Below are 3802 nucleotides of genomic sequence, written 5' to 3' on the forward strand. Positions count from 1 at the left end.
AATGTGATGTAAAAAATCTACAGAAGTACTCATTTGTAGACTTTCAGTCTTTTACTGATTCATCTGGAATATAGTGAGTATTAGGGTTATTATGTGACATTCAAATGTAATTAGAAAATTAACAAAGACTAAATATGAATTATATATGATCAAGCACATACAATTTTTGAAATCCATATTTCCTTAGGTATTCTTGGACAAATGGTAAAAACGTAAGCTTTTAGGTTAGCGGAGTTGAATACATATATTATTATATCTTGTTTCCTGTTTGAATAAATTCAGATAAGATCAACTGGGTTTCATTTACATTTTACACATAAAATATGAGTTTTATGAAATAAAATAAATCTGTTAAATCTTTTAGGAAATATGATGACAATGTTCATGTTTAAATGATCATGATTTTGAAGTTATGGAAGAAAGTATTTTCACAGCACCTAACAAAATTCAGTCATTTCTGCAATCAACATTATATATCTACCTTTTACCCTGAGTCTGCTAGTTACTAACAGTTGTTAATATATATCAAGGAAAAGGACACAGCTTCTACCTGCAATGTATTTTGTATTGAGATAGTACATAAAACTATACATAAGGAAACCTTACAAGGAAAAATACAGTTTCTAAGCAGGGATGATATCTTCTTATCATCTTTAATTGAATTGTAAAATCTCTACTGCTTAAGGTGCAACCACAGATTAATAAAGAAGGTGAAATTTTAAAAGGGATCTTGTTAAGGATATGAGGATAAATAAGAATCATCATGAATGTGGTGATTGCAATACTTGAAATCTCTAATTAAAATAGGACCAGGAGCTAGCATAGTGCCTAAGGAACTTGACTGCTAACCAGAAGGCTGGCAGTTCAAACCCACCAGCCACTCCTCAGAAGGAAGATTGGGCAATCTCCTTCCATAGTGATACTGCCTTGGAAAGACAAGGGGGATCGCTATGAGTTGGGTCCAACTCAACGGCACATTACAACAGTATAATTTATCATCAACCACACACCCATTATTGCCCAAGTGTTTGCCATTATTGGGCTCCTTGGGTTTGAGCCTAACCTGTGTCCTTTGGTTTCATTCCTTCCAGAAATTGTCCCATGAAGAGAGGAGATGGATGTCTACAACTTAACCACTGTCGCAGAGTTCATCCTCCTAGGACTCTCTGACCTCCCTGAGGTGCGCTACACTCTCTTTGTGGTCTTTGCTGTCATCTATCAGGTCACGTTGGTGGGAAATGGGGCCATTCTCCTTGCCATTGGGACTGAAAAAAAGCTCCACACACCTATGTATTATTTTTTGGCAAATCTGTCCCTTTTGGACATGTTCTGCCCATCATCTACTGTCCCCAAGTTGCTCAAGAACCTCTTAACCCAGAAACAAAGCATTTCTTTTCTTGGATGTGCTTTGCAGCTCTTTCTCCTTGTGGCCCTGTTAGGGACTGAAGTCTTCCTTCTCACAGTCATGGCCTATGACAGGTACGTGGCCATATGTTTTCCCCTTCGTTACACCCTCATCATGACAAAGTGGCGTTGTGTCCAGCTCATGGCCACTACCTGGGCAATGGGGTTTCTGCACTCTGTACTGCACACAGTGTTCACATTCCGTCTCTCATTCTGTAAGTCTAATCGAGTCAACCAGTACTACTGTGACATCCCTCCAGTTGTGGCACTGTCCTGCTCCTCCACATATGTGGCAGAAATGCTTGTCTTAGTGGTAGGAGGTACCTTAGGGATCAGTGCCTTCCTGATCACTGGTATCTCTTATATCTACATCATATCCACCATCCTGATGATTAGATCAGCAGAAGGGAAGCGTAAAGCCTTCTCCACATGTGCTTCCCACCTCCTTGTGGTTTGTTTGTTCTACGGCACAGTGATAATTAACTATGTCCGTCCCTCCTCCAGTCATCACTCCTCAACCAGAGATAGGCTTATCTCAATGGTAAATGGGGTCATTACCCCAATGATAAACCCAATCATCTATAGCCTGAGAAACACAGACGTAAAAGTAGCACTTAGAAATCTTTTATTCCATAAAACATGTTTACAGCAAGTATGATATGAGTTATTTTGCAATCCTCTTATTCTGATTTCACAGGAAGACTCAGAAGTATTCATAAGAATAATTTTCTATTGACATTTAGAGAACATACCTATACATACACAGAAATTAATACATACACACAAATGCATGTAGCACACACATATACATATAGGAAGTGTTGTAACTAATTATATAAAAATGTTTATATATATGTATGTTTTCTATGTGTCTAAAGAAATTATTCCTATGAATTCTTTAAGGAGCTCTCATGGCACACTGGGTAAGCAATAAACTCCTAATGCAAAGGTCAGTGACTCCAATCCACCATCTCCTCAGTGGGAGAAAGATGGGATAGTCTGCTTCTGTAAAGATTACAGCCTTTTAGATCCTATGAGCCAGTTCTACACTGTTCTAAAGGAACAGTATTTACTTGCTGGCAATTGGTTTAAAACTATCTATACATCTGTATTTATCTCTGTATATTGACGTCATGCAATTTATCATGAAAATAGACATTTTTGTGACCAAATATAGAACTACTAAGAATTGCACATGTATAGTAGGTACAGCTTGAGTATCCTTAAGTTAATGTTGCTATAAGGCCCCATTCTGTACCTATATCAACATACATAGCTGTATCTATAAACATATATACTTACATATCTACTTCTATATCAACTATCTTTTATTCTACGTTCACTTTTATATGTATATCTGTATCTGTCTTAAACATATATATATATATATATATTTTTTTTTACCTTACTTTCCTTTTATACCTAACCATTTATCATGATATGCTTCTTAGCTTGATCATTTTGTTATTTCTCTGTAGCTTTGGTTTTCACTTACTCTATACTTCTTTCATAATCAATGACCACATTCTTTCTCAATTATATGTCTTTCCAGTTGAAGCATTTATTTTTCTCCATCTCCTAGCATACATGTTCAATTTGGTTGACTATATCACTATCATCTTAATCTCCACACGTTCAAGACTGCAGGTATCCTTTTCACACAGACAGACATACTCACACACCAATGTTCTCATTTGTTACCCTATATTTTTGTTACTTGCATCATTTTCTCCTGACAAATAATACTTTGTTTTCAATTGTCATTGAGTCAAATTTGACTCTGCAATCCCATATATAACGGATCAAAACAAAATGTTGCCTGCTACTATGACAACTTCATGTTCATTTTAAGTTTGAGGTTGTTGACTATTAAACTCTGCTTTGCCTTAGAGCTGAGTACTTGCATTAAATGTGAATAGAGGTCTGTTGAGTCTGACTGTGAATTACCCTCTATTCTTCTTATATGAACAGGAACATTTTCTCTCCGGAATATTGGTAATGTTATATAGCACAGTAGGTCAGCAATGATGTATGAAAAGTGTTAAAGTGTTGTCCTTTTCCCTAACTCTGTGTACTCCAATTACCCCACCACCAGCCAAAAAAAAAAAAAGTCCCTAGTCTAGTTATTACATTTGAATATGTTCTGTCATCATGGGCAGCACCTGCCACTCACTGCATTTCTGACTCTCTTGCTCTATGGCATTCAATATCATGTCTAAATTGCTCTTAGTAGCATGTTATATTTCTTTTATGACTAAAGTTGTCACTTCTCTACTGACATGTTCTTATATCATTCCATGTCATCCTGGTTTCTCCTTCTCTAGACTGTCATTGATCTTTTAGTCATTATTGAAAATTTACCAAGAGCTTTATTCTATGCATCTTTGTCTCACAGTTT

General features: G+C 36.3%; 1 protein-coding gene across 1 annotated transcript; it reads left to right on the plus strand.

The window, feature by feature from the left end:
* The first annotated feature begins 1114 nt into the window (after positions 1 to 1114).
* Positions 1115 to 2062, plus strand: LOC103212269 (olfactory receptor 5V1-like). Its single transcript, XM_007958269.1, has one exon. The coding sequence runs from the start codon at positions 1115 to 1117 to the stop codon at positions 2060 to 2062; it is 948 nt and encodes a 315-aa protein (XP_007956460.1).
* The last annotated feature ends 1740 nt before the right edge of the window (positions 2063 to 3802 follow it).

Source organism: Orycteropus afer, unplaced genomic scaffold (genome assembly GCF_000298275.1).
Source record: "Orycteropus afer afer isolate SDZICR_OR568_19922 unplaced genomic scaffold, OryAfe1.0 scaffold00899, whole genome shotgun sequence".
NCBI classification, from domain to species: domain Eukaryota; kingdom Metazoa; phylum Chordata; class Mammalia; order Tubulidentata; family Orycteropodidae; genus Orycteropus; species Orycteropus afer.

Excerpts from the sequence above, each read along its gene's own strand:
- LOC103212269 (XM_007958269.1), top strand. The coding sequence starts at position 1,115 with ATGGATGTCTACAACTTAACCACTGTCGCAGAGTTCATCCTCCTAGGA.